A 20,147-nucleotide genomic window follows, 5' to 3' on the forward strand; every position below is an offset into this window, starting at 1 on the left:
TCCCCTCCCCTCCCTATGTTCTCTGTCCCCTTCCTATCTTCTCTAATCCCTCCCCTTCCTATCTTCTCTGTCCCCTCCCCTTCCTATTTTCTCTGTCCCCTTCCTATCTTCTCTATCCCCTCCCCTTCCTATCTTCTCTAGTCCCTCCCCTTCCTATCTTCTCTATCCCCTCCCCTTCCTATCTTCTCTATCCCCTCACCTTCCTTTCTCTTTTTCTCCTCCCTCCTTCTCGTCTTTCTCCTCCCTCCTTCTCTCTCAGAAGGGGGGCTTCGATGAGATCAACCGTCATTTCATCTCCTTCCATGGCTATAAGCCCCCAAGCTACAGCGAGGAGGAGGTCTGGGACCTTGTCAGCATGGACAACAACCAGTCTCTCCAGGCTCCCCTGGGGAGCCTAGCAGTCCGGAAGGAGGATTATGATATGGCCATCCACAGCCAACTACTGGTCCAGACCACCTCCAGCCACGCCCCTTATACCCCAGTCCCCGCCTCTTACACCCCAGTCCCCGCCCCTTACTGCCAGGCTCCAGTGGAAGCCTTCCCGACCCTGTGGGAATGGCCAACAGCAAACCCCGACCAGCCGGAGCTTCTGGTCTTCCCGGGCACTGACTACAGCATGATGGTGGATCCCACCCCTGTCCCGCCTCCGGACCAGCAGGCCCCGCCCCCATCATCCACCCAGGACTTCTACACGTGCGTGAACGTGCTGGGTGACAACGGACAAGTGCATCTGGTGCCCTGCCTGGCCAACCACCTGAAACGCAGCCCCTACGTACAGCTGGAGGAGGAGCTAGAGGAAGGAGGGCTGGAGAAGAGCAGCCAGTTAGATGACTACCTGGCTAAGAAGATGGAGGCAGTAGCCAACGGGAGTGCTCCGGGAGAGACAGTGGTAGAGACAGAGGTGGAGACAGAGAGTGTGGAACATAGTGAAGTGGCTGTGCCTTTACTGCCTGGAACCACTGGCACACAGGGCAACAGGGTGTGACCAGTTAGCACACACACACACACACACACACACACACACACACACACACACACACACACACACACACACACACACAGCAACAGGAATTACTCCAGGCTAAAATGAGGATGTTAACTCATGGATGGACCTTTGAATATACCTACTTAATATACCAACATAATATGTTTTTGTGAGTGCACCGGCCTGGGACATGAGTCCTCTGTGTCTATCCCCCCCCCCCCGCCCCTTGCCTGCCAAATGACAGTGACACTGCTGGACAGACACTGCTGCCACCTCTGTTCACTGCTGATATGGCAGTGACAACGTTCTGACTACATTCTCTCTGCGGGGAATCAGAGATGCAGCATTTGACTGTGAGGTTTTCTTTCAGAGCAGAGCCGAGATCGGGATACAAGATAGATTCCTTTTGACGCAGAAAATCTGACAAGATGAAAAAAACATAAACTTGCAAAGTGTCTTGAACAATAACAATAGATTCTCCGTAGAACTACAACTGTTGTTGTGTGGACTGAGTCACTGAAAGGTTAATATACTCACCTGTTCTTCGGTCCAGTCTTGTTAGAAAACAATGCCTGCGAACTCTCTTGTTGTTGGATGTAGAATTAATGACCAATCACTCTGTGAAAGACACTTCGATTTTTTAACAGTCATGTTTTAGGGCTCTGTGAACTGATTTAACTGGATTTAGGTGAAAAGTTTGACGAATGCAAGAATACCAGTTGTACCTCACAGACCAATCATAGCCGTTCTGAGGCCCTGGCAGAAGTTAGCATGCATTTAGAGAACAGTGGAGCACACCAAAGATCTGAACAGCCAGACCAAGAGAGCAGTACACTTCTTCAAATATAAATGCATTTTTAGAAATAAATTATTGTAATTATTAGAATGAATGAATTACAGAGGAAATAGTTTAATATATCAAATGCACTATTGACGAGAAATATAACGAGGCAATGTTCTAATAATAATAATGATAACAGTAAAGTACACTTATAAAGTGAACTGTCTGGGTTCAGTCCATGAACTAAATCACAGATTTAACTGTATGCTTCATACTCAGGAAGTCAACCAAGCATAGCACAGTAGTAGCACAGTAGGAAGTCAACCCAGTAAAGGTGCAATCTACTTTCACAAACACGCATACTTGTTTCAAGTATTGTTTTCCTTTTCTTGAATTTTTGGTCAGAAATGAAACTACAGATTGCACTGTATTCAAAACAAGTGATGGTCATTTTTGGTAACATTTATAATTTCCATTCTGTAAAACAGCCTTCGCTATGCAGTGCTACATGTGCTCTGACTATTAACTACATGCTGGATTTGAAAGCACTTATTTTACTAGAACATAACACATGCAGCTCTCTCAGGGGAGAACAGAGAGGAGGCTAAAGCAAAGAGCACTGTGATCATTTTATTGATTTTTACATAGAAAATGAGGCGACCAGACGAGTAGGGAGAAAACACATCTTCTGAAGGTGACCGATATTACAACAAGGACGAACAATGGTTAAAGCGTCTAATGATGTGTATAGGAACAAGACATTTTCACCACACCCACATACTTGAGTAGATGCGTTTTTCACAGTGATTTCTTCATAAAATCTTCTTTGACAAGATTTCCTGGTGAATAGGAGGGCATGTATGCTATTTAGAAAATGGAGGCTTTTTTAATGAGAAAAGTAAGACGCTCCCAGTTGCTAGGAAGATAACCTTGAAGGTGTGTGGATGGCAGTGTAATATCTACAGAGGATTTTTACACTAAATATATGCATTGTTTTTTGAAAGAAACATGGAGAAACAAATAATATGCATCGCCTGTGAAATAAACCTAAAGTCTCAGGGCATTTGAAATGTCGGGGTGCAGTTTAATGACATCGGAAGCAGTTCATTAGCCATTTAACAAAAAAGTTGGGAATTTTCTTGGTTAACAGCCATCACACTGGATAACAATGATAACACACACAGTAAGATATGATGCAACGAGTAGCTTAAATACTTTGTACTAAAACACTGTGTTCCTATTACACTGGCCCTATGGATGGACCTTGGTTAGTCTGTTACACTGGCCCTATGGATGGACCTTGGTTAGTCTGTTACACTGGCCCTATGGATGGACCTTGGTTAGTCTGTTACACTGGCCCTATGGATGGACCTTGGTTAGTCTGTTACACTGGCCCTATGGATGGACCTTGGTTAGTCTGTTACACTGGCCCTATGGATGGACCTTGGTTAGTCTGTTACACTGGCCCTATGGATGGACCTTGGTTAGTCTGTTACACTGGCCCTATGGATGGACCTTGGTTAGTCTGTTACACTGGCCCTATGGATGGACCTTGGTTAGTCTGTTACACTGGCCCTATGGATGGACCTTGGTTAGTCTGTTACACTGGCCCTATGGATGGACCTTGGTTAGTCTGTTACACTGGCCCTATGGATGGACCTTGGTTAGTCTGTTACACTGGCCCTATGGATGGACCTTGGTTAGTCTGTTACACTGGCCCTATGGATGGACCTTGGTCAGTCTGTTTTACGTGTTGGTACATTTTTAAGGTTTAAATGACTGATGTTCTTAATGTCTCTCTCTCTGTTTTTTCTCTCCCCCCCTCTCTATGAAGTCAGGTGGTTTCTCTGCCATCAGTAGTCCTGTGCAGTGCTTTTCTGTGTTGTCATACTGTTCTGTTCACTGTTGTACTCTGCTGTGCCGCTTCAATTTTGTGCCTTGACTTGACTGTGTAGAATTCTCCTTTCCTTATTAGTGCTCACACTGGTAGACTGAAATTATATATTTTTCTAACGAGATAGACACACACACGATAACGCAGACAACAGCGGTATTTGTAAAGGCCATATAGGACACGTAGAAACAGTCAGGTCAAATTGTTTCTGTTCTGTACATTGGATACGGTGTGGTGGGTGAGTTATGTTGTTTGTTTTGGAAGTTATGTCCCCTGCTGCAAGATATTTCCCATGCAGTGAATAAAGCCTACTGCTGATCTGTCTCTACTTCAGCCTCGTCCATTCTCCTGAACACTCTCACACACGGACACACCACTACCTCTGATCGACTCTGGCAGGAATTCCCTAGCAGCGAGTGTTGCACTTCAGTGAGTGCACTGAAAGCTAAAATAACCATCATCTATCACAGCTGGGATTCAAATATTTAAAGGCCAGATGCGATTCCACGTCATTATCCAATGAAAATGTCAGTGAAATGCCAACCTGTCGACAGAAAACTGTGTGTCTGTGTGTCTCTCTCTGTATTTGTATGTGTGTGTGTGTGTGTGTGTGTGTCTTTGTGTGTGTGTGTCTTTGTGTGTGTGTGTGTCTTTGTGTGTGTGTGTGTCTTTGTGTGTGTGTGTACTGTACCAGTCAAAAGTTTGGACACACCTACTCATTCAAGGGTTTTTCTTTATTTTTACTAATTTCTACATTGTAGAATAGTAGACATCAAAACTATGAAATAACACATATGGAATTATGTAGTAAGCAAAGTGTTAAACAAATCCAAATATATTTGAGATTCTACAAAGTAGCCACCCTTTGCCTTGATGACAGCTTTACACACTCTTGGCATTCTCTCAACCAGCTTCATGTGGTAGTCACCTGGAATGCATTTGGGCTCCGTGAGGTTGTGGCCCATCTGCGGTGGGCCTGGGATCCCTACTTGGGTATCGTCACAGATGGATCAAAGGATCCAGGCAGTGGGAGAGCAGGGTTTGGGATACCTGTTCCCCGGTTTGTTTCGGATATACTAGGGGAGGTGGCTGTCTGATGGAGTTTCAGTCTTTTCTGCTGAAATGCTAGCACTAGTGTGGACATTGGTATTGGTGGAAGAAGTGGGGCCTAAAAGGGTAATTTTGTGTTCAGACTCTGCTGCCAGCCTGGTTGCACTGAAAGAAGGGAAGTTAAAGGCACACCCAGACCTGATAATAGAGCTGTTGATGGTTCTTCATAGAGTGAGGCAGAAAGGATGTAAAGTACAGAACCAAAGTTTGGACTCACCTACACACCTCATTCCAGGGTTTTTCTCTATTTGTACTATTTTCTACGTTAGAATAATAGTGAAGACATCAAAACTATGAAATAACACATATGGAATCATGTAGTAACCGAAAAAGTGATAAACAACTCAAAATATATTTTCGATTCTTCAAAGTAGCCACCTGTAATGTGGGTCGTATAAAGGGGACCAAGGCGCAGCGTGTAGAGTGCTCATATTTACTTTTAATGAATATACTTAAACAAAACAACCGACAACAGTTCCATCAGGTGACATACACTAAACAGAAAACAACTACCCACAAAACCCAGGAAGAAAAACCCCTACTTAAATATGATCTCTAATCAGAGGCAACGATGATCACCCCCTCCTCCAATTAGAGATCAACCCAAACAATCCCAACATAGAAATAGAAAAACTAGAACTTAAACATAGAAATAGAAAACATAGAACAACCCAAAACACCCCCTGTCACGCCCTGAACTACTCTACTATAGAAAATGACATCTTACTAGGATCAGGACGTGACACTACCCTTTGCCTTGATGACAGCTTTGCACACTCTTGGCATTCTCTCAACCAGCTTCATGAGTTAGTCACCTGGAATGCATTTCAATTAACAGGTTTGCCTTGTTAAAAGTTAATTTGTGGAATTTCTTTCCTTCTTAAAGCATTTGAGCCAATCAGTTCTGTTGGGACAAGGTAGGGGTGGTATACAGAAGACATCCCTATTTGGTAAAAGACCAAGTCCATATTATGGCAAGATCAGCTCAAATAAGCCAAAAAAAACAACAGTCATCATTACTATAAGACATGAAGGTCAGTCAATACGGAAAATGTCAAGAACTTTTAAAGTTTCTTCAAATGCAGTCGCAAAATACATCAAGCGCTATGATGAAATTGGCTCTCATGAGGACTGCCACAGGAATGGAAGACCTGCTGCAGAGGATAAATTCATTAGAGTTATCAGCCTCAGAAAATGCAGCCCAAGTAAATGCTTCACAGAGTTCAAGTAACAGACACATCTCAACATCAACTGTTCAGAGGAGACTGTGTGAATCAGGCCTTCATGGTCAAATTGCTGCAAAGAAACCACTACTAAAGGGCACCAATAAGGCGAAGAGACTTGCTTGGGCCAAGAAACACGAACAATGGACATTAGACTGGTGGAAATCTGTCCTTTGGTCTGATGAGTCCAAATTTGCGATTTTTGGTTCCAACCGCTGTGTTTTTGTGAGACACAGAGTAGAGGAAGGGATGATCTCTACATGTGTGGTTCCCACCGTGAAGCATGGAGAAGGAGGTGTGGGGGTGCTTTGCTAGTGACACTGTCTGTGATTTATTTAGAATTCAAGGCACACTTAACCAGCATGGCTACCACTGCATTCTGCAGTGATACGCCATCACATCTGGTTTGTGCTTAGTGAGACTATAATTTGTTTTTCAACAGGACAATGACCCAAACACACCTCCAGGCTGTGTAAAAGCTATTTGGCCAAGACGGAGAGTGGAGTGCTGCATCAGATGACCTGGCCTCCACAATCACCCGACCACAACCCAATTGAGATGGTTTGAGATGAGTTGGACTGCAGAGTGAGGGAAAAGCAGCCAACAAGTGCTCAGCATATGTGGGAACTCCTTCAAGAATGTTGGAAAAGCATTCCAGGTGAAGCTGGTTGAGAGAATGCCAAGAATATGCAACGCTGTCATCAAGGCAAAGGGTGGCTACTTTGAAGAATCTCAAATATAGAATATATTTTGATTTGTTTAACACTTTTTTGGATACTACATGATTCCATATGTGTTATTTCATAGTTTTGATGTCTTCACTATTATTCTACAATGTAGAAAATAGTAAAAATAAAGAAAAACCCTTGAATGAGTAGGTGTGTCCAAACCTTTGACTGGTACTGTATGTGTGTGTCTTGGTGTGTGTTAGTGTCTCTGTGTGTGTATCTCTGTGTGTGTGTGTGTGTGTGTGTGTGTGTGTGTGTGTGTGTGTGTGTGTGTGTGTGTGTGTGTGTGTGTGTGTGTGTGTGTGTGTGTGTGTGTGTGTGTGTCTCTGTGTGTGTGTCTCTGTGTGTGGCTGTGCGTGTCTCTGTGTGTGTGTTTCTGTGTGTGTGTCTCTCTCTTGTGTTGTGTGTGTGTGTGTGTGTGTGTGTGTGTGTGTGTGTGTGTGTGTGTGTGTGTGTGTGTGTGTGTGTGTGTGTCTCTGTGTGTGTGTCTCTGTGTGTGGCTGTGCGTGTCTCTGTGTGTGTGTTTCTGTGTGTGTGTCTCTCTCTCTGTGTGTGTGTGTGTGTGTGTGTGTGTGTGTGTGTGTGAGTGTGTGTGTGTGTGTGTGTGTGTGTGTGTGTGTGTGTGTGTGTGTGTGTGTGTGTGTGTGTCTCTGTGTGTGTGGCTGTGCGTGTCTCTGTGTGTGTTTCTGTGTTTCTGTGTGTGTCTGTGTGTTTCTCTGTGTTTGTGTGTATGTCTCTGTGTGTGTGTCTCTGTGTGTGTCTTTGTGAGTGTCTATGTGTGTGTCTATGTGTGTGTCTATGTGTGTGTCTATGTGTGTCTCTGTGTGTGTGTCTCTGTGTGTGTGTCTCTGTGTGTGTCTCTGTGTGTCCTTAGGTAGGTGTGAGAGCCTGACCCAGTGACTAGTCTGCATTCTCTCTCTATATATATATATTTAGAGCCAGACACATTGTCAGCTGGAGATAACACAGACTGCAGACCCCCTAGACAGAATGACAATCACACACACACACATATATACACACACACACACACACACACACACACACACACACACACACACACACACACACACACACACATATACACAGACAAATAAGAACAGGTTTATAAGACTAATCAGACGTGCATCCATTGTTCATCTAAATAAACAGATATTTGTGTGTCTGTGTGTGTGTAACCAATTGCTGCACCTTTGTATCTGGACTTGGCTGGACCCCAGGCTCACAGGGTTAATAATGTTCCTCTGAGAGAAGCTGTGGTGATGTCACAGGGGTGTAAGGTGTCAGGGGGAGTGCCCACAGAGGGGTAAGGGTGGGGGAGGGGGCGGCAGATAGGGTTGGGGACTCTTTTATAAGTTTGGTTTAGGTCCCTCGCTCGGCCCCCTACAATCCCACAGTCCCAACGTCCCGACAGTGAAAGGCGGACCACAGCTAAAACCAGCTCAGGTAAGAGACAACGTCTGGGGTTAGGGGTCGAGGTTTGGTACACCTTTGTGGGGGGAGGGGTGGTTACGGTACAGAACTGTGGTGTCTTCACCCTCTTTTCACTGCTCTGTCACACCGCTGGGCCTGAAGGCTCTGTGCAGCTGTCCTTGTTGCTAAAAATAAATACTCAGGCTGACATACACACACACACACACACACACACACACACACACATACACACATTCATGCTTTCAGTATAATCTCAGATGATTGCAGTTTTTCAGTTGTGACAGTGAGTGACTACCTGTTGACTATCAGAAGGGTTAAGCGTGATGAAGCATACCTCATCATATTTACTGGGTTTATGTGATGAACAGTTGATACAGCCCTTTTCATCTTTCTAGTCTGTCATGATCCACAAATGGAGGCTGTGCGTCTTAGATGTTTATGTGGCTGTGAGGAAATAGCAATATGTTAGAATGATGCACTTCTTATGAGTTAAGGTTAGCACTTAATGTTATGGTAATGTCAGAGACATTCAGATTTCCTGGAATATCTTTCCAGGATCAAGAACTGTATTTTTTTTGAAAGCGTAATGTCTGCTTTCATAACACACATAATTGTGTTTGGGAATCCAGTGAAAACACAGTAAATATCAACCATATTCTGTGTGTATTTGTGTAGTTTGTGTTTTGTCCATTAGTACATTCCTTGAATTCTAATCTGAGCTTGTTTCACCAATGAATTTCCTCTGTGAATCAGAGGAATTTCTGTTTCCCACATTCTTGAAGACAAGAAAGGAAGGATTGCGTTGCCATGGCGTCACCGAGCGAGGGCGATCAGACGGTGCCTGATGGAGAGAGTGAAGAGGAGGCGACTAAGGTCAAATCTATTCAGTCCCAGTATCTCCGCTGTCCCTCCCCCAGCAGGTAAGCGTACGTGGAGACCCACTGTTCTTGTAGTTCTGTAATGGGAAATGACCCACCCAGGGCTCTAATAGTGTGTGAAATAAATGTATTGTTCAACTTCAATTCAGCTTCCAAGCACAATTTGGTAAATTTGTAGAGAGTATAGGCATGTCAATTTTATAGCATATAGAGCGTCATTCATCAGAAGTGCTCACAAGAACTGATTACTACTGTCACACACTATGATGCACACTAGACCTGGGTCAAATACATACAGTTGAAGTCAGAGGTTTACATACACCTTAACCAAAAACATTTAAACTCAGTTTTTCACAATTCCTGACATTTAATCCTAGTAAAAATTCCCTGTCGTAGGTCAGTTAGGATCACCACTTTATTTTAAGAATGTGGAATGTCAGAATAATAGTAAAGAGAATGATTTATTTCAGCTTTTATTTCTTTTATCACATTCCCAGTGGGTCAGTGATAAGAGAATTATCTAATAAAGGTAAATGAATCAATAAACCATTATAAATTATTAGTTATGTAGCATGGTTAATGAATAATCAATGTAATGATTAGTCCGATTAGTCCCAGAAAGTCTAGTAGAGGCTGAAGAAGGAGAGAAATGTGTGTGTATGTAGTGGGCCCAAGAGAGCAGAGGACATATGGTACAGGGAGTAAAAACTTCAAGGGGTTCCTAACCTTGAGGGAAAGGAACAGGCTGAGCTGGATAGTGATAAACAGTGTGGGAAGTCAAAGGGGGGATGTAGTTCACCAACAGTTTGTGTGTAAATGCATGTGTGTGAGTAAAGAGAGAAACTATATAATGACTGTTTTGTTATCTTGACCTCAGAACTTTCTCATGTCCTTGCCTAATTATTTAACCCATTGTCTTACAAACCTTGGGAATTAGTCAAGGTTTATTGATTGTTGATTATTATCATTAAGATATAAAATTCCTATATCAGTCAGAAGTGTACATACACTCAGTTAGTATTTGGTAGCATTGCCTTTAACTTGGGTCAAATGTTCGGGTAGCCTTCCACAAGCTTCCCACAATATGTTTGGTGAATTTTGGCCCATTCCTCCTGATAGAGCTTGTGTAATGGAGTCAGGTTTGTAGGCCTCCTTGCTCGCACACGCTTTTTCAGTTCTGCCTGCAAATATTCTATAGGATTGAGGTCAGGGCTTTGTGATGGCTACTCCAATACCTTGACTTTGTTGTCCTTAAGACATTTTGCCAACTCTTTGGAAGTATGCTTGGGGTCATTGTCCATTTGGAAGACCCATTTGCGACCAAGCTTTAACTTCCTGACTGATGTCTTGAGATGCTGCTTCAATATATCCACATAATTTTCCTACCTCACGACGCCATCTATTTTGTGAAGTGCGCCAGTCCCCCCTGCAGCAAAGCACCCCCACAACATGATGCTGCCACCCCGTGCTTCACGGTTGGGATGATGTTCTTTGGCTTGCAAGCCTCCCCCTTTTTCCTCCTAAAATAACCGATGGTCATTATGGCCAAACAATTCTATTTTTGTTTCATCAGACCAGAGGATTTCTCTCCAAAAAGTACGATATTTGTCCCCATGTGCAGTTGCAAACCGTAATCTGGCTTTTTTTATGGCAGTTTTGGAGCAGTGGCTTCTACCTCGTTGAGCGGCCTTTCAGGTTATGTCGATATAGGCATCAATTTACTGTGGATATAGATATTTTTGTACCTGTTTCCTCCAGCATCTTCACAAGGTCCTTTGCTGTTGTTCTAGGATTGATTTGCACTTTTCGCACCAAAGTATGTTCATCTCTAGGAGACAGAACGCGTCTCCTTCCTGAGCGGTATGATGGCTGCGTGGTCCCATGGTGTTTATACTTGCGTACTATTGTTTGTACAGATGAATGTAGTGTACCTTCAGGTGTTTGGAAATTGCTCTCAAGGGTGAACCAGACTTGTGGAGGTCTAGAATTGTTTTTCTGGGGTCTTGGGTGATTTCTTTTGATTTTCCCATGATGTCAAGCAAAGAGGCACTGAGTTTGAAGGTAGACCTTGAAATACATCCACAGGTACACCTCCAATTGACTCAAATGATGTCAGTTAGCCTATCAGAAGCTTCTAAAGCCATGACATCATTTTCTGGTATTTTTCAAGCTGTTTAAAGGCACAGTCAACTTAGTGTATGTAAACTTCTGACCCACTGGAATTGTGATACAGTGAAATATAAGCTAAATAATCTGTCTGTAAACAATTGTTGGAAAAATTACTTGTGTCATACCAGTCCTAACCGACTTGTTTGTTAACAAGAAATTTGTGGAGTGGTTGAAAAACGAGGTTTAATGGCTCCAACCTAAGTGTATGCAAACTTCCCACTTCAACTATATGTCAAATACGTTCACATACCTGAGGTGAGATATAATAAGTTAAGGTTTCCTACTTCAAAGGAACCAATGGAATAGTCCCAAAAGTGCCAACTCCACCCACCCTGCATGTCACTGGTCAGGCTAAATCAATCACACCTCCAGTATTTGACATTACATATATTTGCACCCCCCCCCGGTCTGCTCAGTACTCCATAGTAATTATATTTATATGGTTATGACTATGTCTCTATACTTTTGCAGTTTCTCCGTGATCTCTGAGTCCAGATTCTCCATGATATCAGGGTCAGATGCCGAGAGCATCTATATGGAGCCCATTCACCTGTCCTCAGCTATAGCTGCCAAACAAATCATCAACGAGGGTGAGACAGATTCTTTCCACCAACCACACATAACTCACATGCTGTTTTTGTGGCTTCGTGAGTGGATCTGAACATTATGATTTAAAATATCTAAATGAAAGCTTTCATATTGGTAGAACACAATTTTATAAATGCTGTTTACCTAGAGAAGCATGGCTGTCGACAAAGCGAACGCTTGGGACTGTAAAGTTCTATCTGGAAAAAGGTGATACTGAGATAATTGGCTTTAAAGTTCTGAACCCTCATTGGTTTGAATGGTGTCAACTACTTGTATCTTGTATTCTTTTGAACTTAATATGAATTGAGGTATTTAGAGTACTGTATAGGTAGAGAACACTGAACAGAACAAGGCCGTTTCAATAACGACATCTTGACTAAAATACAGATAGAACCTTGTAGTCCCAAGCTCTCGAAAGGTTAAAGAAAGTTGAAGGGTGGAACCACAAAGAAAGCCGGGGAAAAACAGCCACCACTAGTCATGTTTGCAGGTTCACCTTATACAGAGAGCACCTTGGGACAGCAGGTAGCCTAGTGATAGCCTAGTGGTTAGAACGTTGGGCCAGTAACCGAAAGGTTGCTGGATCGAATCACAGAGCTGACAAGATAAAAATAACCCACTGGTCCCTGGTAGGCTGTCATTGTAAATAAGAATTTGCTCTTAACTGACTTGCCTAGTTAAAAAAAATACTGTACTGGTGCCAAGCACATTGGGAGTGTTTGGCTCCAGTACATATTGTATTTGTCCCATAGAGATAAAGTGGTTTAGCTCTGTGGTTTGTCCCCATTCAATTCAATAGAACTTTATTGTCCCCGAACGCCAATTTTGGTTGCATTGCATTACACAATGTCTGGGACAAAGCTACTTCTCTTCAGCCTGACAAAGATACTTATATAATTGTATTTTGCTTAAAAAGCAGTTCAATAATCAATCCAAGACACTCCATAGAGACCTTGAATACATACAGCGTGCACTGCAATGCTCTATTATCCTGGACCTATATAATAGGCGGTGTCAGAGGAAAGCCCATAAAATTGTCAGAGACTCCAGACACCCAAGTCATAGATTGTTTTCTCTGCTACCACACGGCAAGCGGTACCGGAGCGCCAAGTCTTAATAGCTTCTACCCCCAAGCCATAAGACTGCTGAACAATTAATCAAATGGCCACCGGACTATTTACATTGACCCCCCCCCCCCCCACCCTCCATTTGTTTTGTACACTGCTGCTACTGTCTGTTTATTATCTATGCATAGTCACTTCACCCTAACCTACATGTACAAATTACGTCAACTAACCTGTACCCCTGCACATTAACTCGGTACCCCCTGTATATAGCCTCATTATTGTTATTTTATTGTGTTACTTTAAAAAACATTTTTACTTTAGTTTATTTGGTCAATATTTCCTTAACTCTTCTTGAACTGCACTGTTGGATCAGTGGGTCCCACACGGACGTTTGAGCTAACGTAGGCTAATGCGATTAGCATGAGGTGGTAAGTAACAAGAAAATTTCTCAGGACGTAGACATATCTGATATTGGCAGAAAGCTTAGATTCTTGTTAATCTAACTGCACTGTCCAATTTACAGTAGCTATTACAGTGAAATAATACCATGCTATTGTTTGAGTAGAGTGCACAGTTTTGAACTTGAAAAGTTATTAATAAACAAATTAGGCACATTTGGGCAGTTTTCATTCAACATTTTGAACAGAAATGCAATGGTTCATTGGATCAGTCTAAAACTTGCACATACACTGCTGTCATCTAGTGGCCAAAATCTAAATTGCACCTGCGCTGGAATAATACATTATGGCCTTTCTCTTGCATTACCAGATCTAATGTGTTATATTCTCCTACGTTCCTTTCACATTTCCACAAACTTCAAAGTGTTTCCTTTCAAATGGTATCAAGAATATGCCTATCCTTGCTTCAGGGCCTCAGCTACAGGCAGTTAGATTTGGGTATGTCATTTTATGCAAAAATTTAAAAAAAAGGGGTGGATCCTTATGAGGTTTTAATTAAGGGCTTGTAAGTAAGCATTTCATGGTAAGGTCTACACATTGTATTCGGCGCATGTGACAAATAAAGTTTGATTTGATTATACTGTAGCGTTAGAGTAATCACCTCTATCTCTTACCTGAGAATACAATGTGTTCATTATGGCAATATCCAGCTAGAGACATCCAAGCCATTATCGGTAGCTAGACTGTCTGATTGGGGTAATGCATTTGCCCACACACCACAATTATGCTCCTAGTTAACTTTGAATAGGTTAATTTTCTTTCTAACTGTGTGTCCCTGCAGCAGCTATCTATCCTTAATGCTGTCTGCAAATGTGACATACTCCTGGTATGGTTTGTGAAGACTGACACAGAGGGTGGGGATTTTTGCAGCACAAAGTTATTTCCTTCAATCTAGCCACTGTCTGTAGCCTACTTACACGTTTAGATGCAATGAATTATGTAATATTGTGGATTAGGCAGTAGGGTGTGTGTGTGTGTGTGTGTGTGTGTGTGTGTGTGTGTGTGTGTGTGTGTGTGTGTGTGTGTGTGTGTGTGTGTGTGTGTGTGTGTGTGTGTGTATCTGAATAGTCTGCTCTTTCCTTTCCTCAGAGTTCCCACAACGGGGTATCAGGGCAGAGAGTACCCCAGACAGCATGTTGGAGACAGCGGAACAGCTGATGGTGGAGGACCTGTACAACCGGGTGAAGGACATGATCGATGACCGCAGCCCCTACAACACCCCCTGTGTGATGGACATCCAGCGGGCCATGGTACAGGACCGCCTGGAGGCCCCCAACAACCCCGTGGACGAGGTGTGGAACAACATATTCATCGCTGAGAAGTGAGTCATTCACTGTGCCGTGGAAGTTACTGTATGCATTACATATCCCCACACACCCATCACACACACACACACACACACACACACACACACACACACACACACACACACACACACACACACACACACACACACACACACACACACACACACACACACACACATGCTCTGCCCTTCAAAATACAGTATTATATGCATAGCTCATGGAACATCATGCCAGCTAGATTTACCCCCACCTCACTTTCACCATACACTACCTCACTGAGTGTCAATAGAATAACAGGTAGATAGCTGTTCACCTCCTATGGTATAATTAAGCAACAAGGCCCGAGTGGGTGTGGTATATGGTCAATATACCATGGCTAGGGGCTGTTCTTACGCACGACACAACGCAGAGTGCCTGGATACAGCCCTTAGCCGTGGTATATTGGCTATATACCACAAATCCCCGAGGTGCCTTATTGCTATTATAAACTGGTTACCAACGTAATTAGAGCTGTAAAAAGACATGTTTTGTCGTACCCGTGTTGTACGGTCTGATATACCACGGCTGTCAACCAGTCAGCATTCATCCATCGAACCACCCAGTTTATAATACTTTGTAAAAGAGGCCTGTGTATTGCAGTCTGTTTCGGGTCAGTGTTCTTGTCATGGATACTCCATGTCCTTACCAGCCATTTCATAACCGTGACTATATGACCACAACAACAACAGCGTTGCTTGTTCCTTCCTCTTTTTTGCAGATCCGTGGCTGTCAATAAAGCTCGTCTGAAGCGCATGGGCATCACCCACATCCTGAACGCTGCCCACGGTACCGGGGTCTACACCGGGGAGGCATTCTATGCTGGCATGAACATCGGCTACATGGGTATCGAGGTAGATGACTTTGCAGAGTCTGACATCTCCCCTCACTTCAGAACCTGCGCTGAGTTCCTGGATGAGGCCCTGTTGACACACAAGGGTGAGTCAGTGTTCTTTTGTGTGTTCTTATTGGTGGATCAAGGCCCAATTCTTAATGGACCTGCCTTAGACCCTACGCCCTATGCATTTGTAGATCTACCAGGATTTGATTGATGAAAGTAATATGGTGAAACTTCCACCTAGCTTATCAGACAGCGAGGGAGAGCTATTACCAGGATATTTAATGGATACGATATAAACGTGTTCTTGTATGATCTCATGTTTTTCTCCCATTTCCATTGACGTTGAGTCTGGGCTGACCTGGACATAGTAGAACCAATCTCTGGATTGTTTTGCTTGGTTTAACTGGACCCAGTGATGATGAGGCTTGGAATTCCATCTCTAGACCAATCCAGAGACTGCTTGGAGTTCCATCTAGATTCTAGACTAATCTATAGACTACTCCTAATTACTCATCATAACCAGGGGTGGCTGTCAGTCTTATTTTAGGGAGGTCACTCAGAGCCAATGGACAGGGATAGCCTAGCTATATCTGGACTCTGTTTAGGCGGGTGAATCGTCTTCTAAAGCTTTTTACCCCCCTCCGCCTCAACTCTAATTAAACCCCAAATAGATTAGATCCACTGACCTCTTCTGAGTTAATTAAACACATAGCTGTTAAGAATCAGGTTAAATGTCAAGCAGTAGTGACTAGTATTCATGTCATTGGTTTGGGTCTGCGGGGCCTCGCGCTCCTTTCCGCTACAGGGAGGGAGTAGGCATCGTATCACATTTCAAACCTGGCACCTTGGGGGTTATCATATCATGGGTTATGATGTCAGAGTTTATAACTGGGGGAGTACAGTGCTTAGGAGTGACACAGTCACAACTGGAAGGGAATACAGCCCTCTGCTGGTTATAGAATGTCATTGCAGAGCAGACATCATGCTGACTCTACCTGCACATAAACTGTATTAGCCTCCAACAGCTACAGCTGTTATCATCAAACTGGTACCTAATGCTTTCAGATTCATGAAATCAGTATTGTCATTTGCTCATCGCTTATGTTGCAAATGTATCTTTAATTAACTACATATAAACCCTGAAAAATAGTTATTTCTTATATCAAGTGTAACCAATGGGAAGTGTGTTTTTGTCTTCTTCTCCTGCAGGTAAGGTCCTGGTGTCTTCTATGATGGGCGAGAGTCGCTCCGCGGTGCTGGTGGCCGCCTACCTCATGATTTTCCAACACATGACCATCATGGAGGCACTGACCACTCTGAGGAAGAAGCGACCCATCAACCCCAATGAGGGCTTCCTAAAGCAGCTGCGTCAGCTCAACGAGACGCTACTAGAGGAGCGTGATGACGATGATGACGACACCCTCAGCCAGTGCTCCGTCATCGACGCCCACACTCGCGCCCACCTGTTTGACGACGAAGAGAGCATGATGGGCGTGAAGGCCCACTCCATCATGATGGAGGAGGAGGAGGACAGCCAAAGCATGATGAGTAGCGTGGCCTCGTCTGCCGCAGCCGCCGCCCTCAGGGATGGGGTTTTTGGAGGGCAGCGGATGGGCCTGGAACGGGCAGAGACGACAGAGGGCCTGGCCCTGCCTGGAAAAGACCCTGGCGACGGTGGAGAGGATGCAGAGAATGGGGATGAAGATGGCATGAGCATGATCCGCGAGTGGCAGAGGAGGAACGAGAAGTACCAGAGCGAGGAGTGGTGGGAGCAACAGCTGATGAGCGAGGCTGGGGACGAGGAGTCTCTCCTGGGGGGCATGCGGGGTCCTGGAGCACCAGAAGACCTGGAGAGCGTGACCAGCGAGGACGTCCTGGCCATGAAAGAGCGCCTGAAGCGGCGCCCGCGGCGCTCCCCCTCAGAGACAGTGTCCACGGCCAGTTGCAGCAGCTACTCTGACCTGTGGAAGCAGCGTCTGAAGGAGATCGAGGAGCAGGCGGCGGCGCGCTACCGCAAGAAGGACGACGACAACAAGAGTGAGAGCACGGCGATGGAGGGGACAGAAAATAAGAAGCAGACAATCGAGGACGACGTGGAGAGTGTGCTCTCGGACAGCAGCTCCATGTACAACTTCTGCAAGAGGAACAAGGAGAACCTAACTCCCCTGGAGCGCTGGAGGGTGAAGAGGATCCAGTTTGGCTGGAATAAGAACGATGAAGGGAGGGATGGGGAGAAAAAAGCCGGGGGTGTATGGGGCAGTGGGGAGCAGGGAGAGGGCGATGCTGAGGCCCGCACTCCGGCACTGGAGGACGTCAACCTCACAGCCTACCAGACCTGGAAGATGAAACAGGCAAAGCGGCTTGGAGAGGACAACAAGGCAACAAAAGATGACATTGTGGAGATGAGCCGCGGCGATGACTCGGCCACAGCCAAGAGGAGACAGAGGCGGGAGGAGCTCCTGGAGCGCTCGCGGAAGACGCTGGAGGAGAGTCAGTCCATGTGCGGCTGGGAGACGGAGAGCTCCATGAGCGGAAGCACCCTGCCGCTCTCTGCCTTCTTCGCCCAGCCTGGTGGCTCACAAGCCGGAAGTGTTGCCAATGATGACAACATGTCCATGCTGAGTGGCAGGTCTTCTGTATCCCAAGCCCGCAGCACCAGATCTCAGGCCCCCATAGGCTCAGGAATTCCGCAGGGCATTCCCCAAGTCCCCATGATCCCTGTGCCCACAATGCAGGGACCTGGTGGGGAGCCCATGGTCGACCTGTCCAGCATTCAGAACTGGATCGCCAATGTGGTGTCCGAGACCCTCATCCAGAAGGAGCGTGAAATGAGCCTCCCCCCGTCCCAGGCTGGATCTGTGCTAAGTTTCGGTGGGGCATCGAGTGTGGTAGGGCCAGCAAGACATAGCTTGGACGATGACAAGGCTTCTATGCTGAGTGGAGCGTCCTATTCGAGCTCGCTGGCTCATCACGGTGTCAGTGCTGGCAGGGCCGAGTCTGTGCTCTCCGGTAGAAGTGCTGCTTCTTCTACCAGTAATCTCTCCAGCGTCTCCGGTCTGGGCTCCCGCAGGAGCAAAATCACCACAACCAGCGTGCCCCTCTACAGCCTTTTTGCGGACCAGGTCAATCTACAGAAGCTGGACTCCATGGACAAGCAGATGCAGTCGGAGATGAGGAACAAGATGGCCTGCTACGGGGTGAAGAAGATTGCCGAAGATAACAAGCGCAGCACACTCTACAAGAAGAAGAAGCCCAAGGACGAGGGCGTAGAGGAGGAAGAGAAGGAGGATGACTATTTAACGGGAAAGATAAAGACGTCTCTCCCACCTGTACCAGAGAAAAAGAAAGCACCTACGCGAAGCTATGGCCTTTCGGGCTGCCTAAATCTCTCCACCGCTCTGGAGAAAGAAAAGAACACCAGTGTTGATGAATGGCTAACCAACGTCATGCCTCCTTCGAGGAAACCAGCATCCTATAGTGCAGAAGACGAGACTGATCCAGGGCCATCTGCCTCCGTGTATAACTCCGGAGGCCGGAGGGACTCGTCTGAGGAGGAAGTAGAAGAGGAGGAGTATGAAGTCGCATCCAGATATCGCTCCAGATTCCAGGCAGACACAGAGTCACATGTACTTGGCAAATTCTCTTCCAACGGCGTGGATTCCAGCAGCTACAGGGCTAGAAGATCCTACGCAACCACTGAGGAAGAGGAGGAAGAAGAGGAAAGTTATACATCGAAGAGGAAGTTTACTCAACACTCACAATATGAGAGTGGAGGGGAGATGGAGGGGAGGATAGAAAGGAAGGAAGAAAAGGAGGAGGAAGAAGATGTCGACAGATTCCTCAGCCAGCTTAGGCAGAGGTCTCGGGCTCGGGCTGAGGCAGAAATGCAGGACGATGACATCGTAGCAGCTTGGAGGGCACAACAAGAATCAAAGTCAAATGGTTACAGAAGCAGTGAATCTTAACCAATCAAAGACAGTGTCACACCTACAGTATGAAAGAAACTCAATCCAATGTTAATATGTTTCTTCAGCTAATAAATTAAAATTGCACACTTACTACACATGCTTCCGCTAGTCAATGGGGATTTCTTAGAACATCGCTTGTGGTCTTTTTAGTCTCAAAAGTGGGGTGACCTTTATAATTCTACAGGTAGTTGTTATAGATTATTCTGACATGTAAATACTAATCTAAATCAAATATCTAAGCTTTATTATAATGGAAAAGGGAAAATGTGCACTTTGCTTTCTAAAATCAAATGAGTTTATTTCTCATAGTCAATTTTATAATCAAATGGACGCAAAATATTCATATTCACAATATTTAAATATTGCCTCAACCTAACTGCATTGCTTGTGCAGTGCAAGTAGAGTAACACACGTTTGCTGTTTGTTTTGTAGGTTAGTTGTTGCATTTTACAATCTAAACTAGATTACTGTTCAAGACATAAAATATTTATGCTGTACAATTTTTGGAGCACAAACGCAACCCATATCAAAGCATTTATAATTGCAATAAATGTTAAAGCAATTATCTGGTTGTTTTTATTTTTTAATCTCATTCCTCATGCCTAAGGACACTGACCTGGATTCTAGTTGATCACATCTTTATGGGAAACATGAGACAGAGTAGAAGAATAGAAGACAGA

The 20,147-nt window shown here is 44.7% G+C and overlaps 2 protein-coding genes across 7 annotated transcripts in view; both read left to right on the forward strand.

The window, feature by feature from the left end:
* Positions 1-3,988, forward strand: part of LOC106574656 (prolactin receptor) — a 46,189-nt gene extending 42,201 nt beyond the window's left edge. For 4 of the 5 annotated variants that reach the window (XM_045698000.1, XM_045697997.1, XM_045697995.1 and 1 more), the window contains one exon: positions 260-3,988. In XM_045698000.1, the coding sequence (XP_045553956.1) occupies positions 260-985 (726 nt within the window). In that variant the 3' untranslated portion in view covers positions 986-3,988. The remainder of the gene's footprint in view (positions 1-259) is intronic. The other variant, XM_045697996.1, reaches the window with a different exon arrangement.
* A 4,024-nt stretch (positions 3,989-8,012) lies between these two features.
* Positions 8,013-20,032, forward strand: LOC106574644 (dual specificity phosphatase 27, atypical). 2 transcript variants are annotated; one of them, XM_045698001.1, is made up of 6 exons: positions 8,013-8,167; positions 8,909-9,075; positions 11,674-11,792; positions 14,405-14,636; positions 15,380-15,597; positions 16,709-20,032. In XM_045698001.1, the coding sequence occupies exons 2-6, from the start codon at positions 8,963-8,965 to the stop codon at positions 19,462-19,464; spliced, it is 3,438 nt and encodes a 1,145-aa protein (XP_045553957.1). In that variant the 5' UTR covers positions 8,013-8,167; positions 8,909-8,962; the 3' UTR covers positions 19,465-20,032. The 2 variants fall into 2 exon arrangements, with proteins under 2 accessions (XP_045553957.1, XP_045553958.1); XM_045698002.1 differs by having other exon boundaries at positions 8,018-8,167; positions 8,938-9,075.
* The last annotated feature ends 115 nt before the right edge of the window (positions 20,033-20,147 follow it).

This window comes from Salmo salar, chromosome ssa16, assembly GCF_905237065.1.
Source record: "Salmo salar chromosome ssa16, Ssal_v3.1, whole genome shotgun sequence".
Taxonomy (NCBI): domain Eukaryota; kingdom Metazoa; phylum Chordata; class Actinopteri; order Salmoniformes; family Salmonidae; genus Salmo; species Salmo salar.